Here is a 391-nt window from a genome sequence, read left to right as displayed (position 1 = left end):
TTTGCCCTTGCTTTGTCGGGTGATAATTTCCTGTTCTTTCCTTCCACAGGCCGTCAACGCCCTTATGATGAAGAACCTCGAGAACCCTGACTTCGTGAGCGAGCCGGCAACGATGCCGACCCACTGGAGGTTCGTGCTGCCTCTCGACGTGCAGAAGGCTCCCGAGAACACTAACCTCAGTAAGCAACTTATCTAAACACTTCAGTATTTTCTCTTTGAGTGTCTTCATTTGTCCAGACATTTATCTTTCTTTTTTTCTTTTCTTCGCTTGATTTCTGTGGAATTTACTTTATCGTTCCTCTCATGAAATAACTACTTGCTACATTTTGTTTTCGACAAGCTTTTCTACTGTTTTGTTTAACTGTATTGTTCCTTTCATAGTCACAACTGA

The 391-nt window shown here is 42.5% G+C and overlaps 1 protein-coding gene across 1 annotated transcript in view; it reads left to right on the top strand.

Annotated features, from left to right (window-relative positions):
* Window positions 1-391, top strand: part of LOC119592078 (beta,beta-carotene 9',10'-oxygenase-like) — a 16,235-nt gene that overhangs the window by 13,977 nt on the left and 1,867 nt on the right. Inside the window, exon 9 of the mRNA XM_037940893.1 lies at window positions 50-179. Within this exon, the coding sequence (XP_037796821.1) occupies window positions 50-179 (130 nt within the window). The remainder of the gene's footprint in view (window positions 1-49; window positions 180-391) is intronic.

The sequence above is a fragment of the Penaeus monodon genome, chromosome 29 (assembly GCF_015228065.2).
Source record: "Penaeus monodon isolate SGIC_2016 chromosome 29, NSTDA_Pmon_1, whole genome shotgun sequence".
Lineage (NCBI taxonomy): Eukaryota > Metazoa > Arthropoda > Malacostraca > Decapoda > Penaeidae > Penaeus > Penaeus monodon.
The sequence above is the reverse complement of the archived record's forward strand: the minus strand, read 5'-3'. Positions and strand labels throughout refer to the sequence as shown.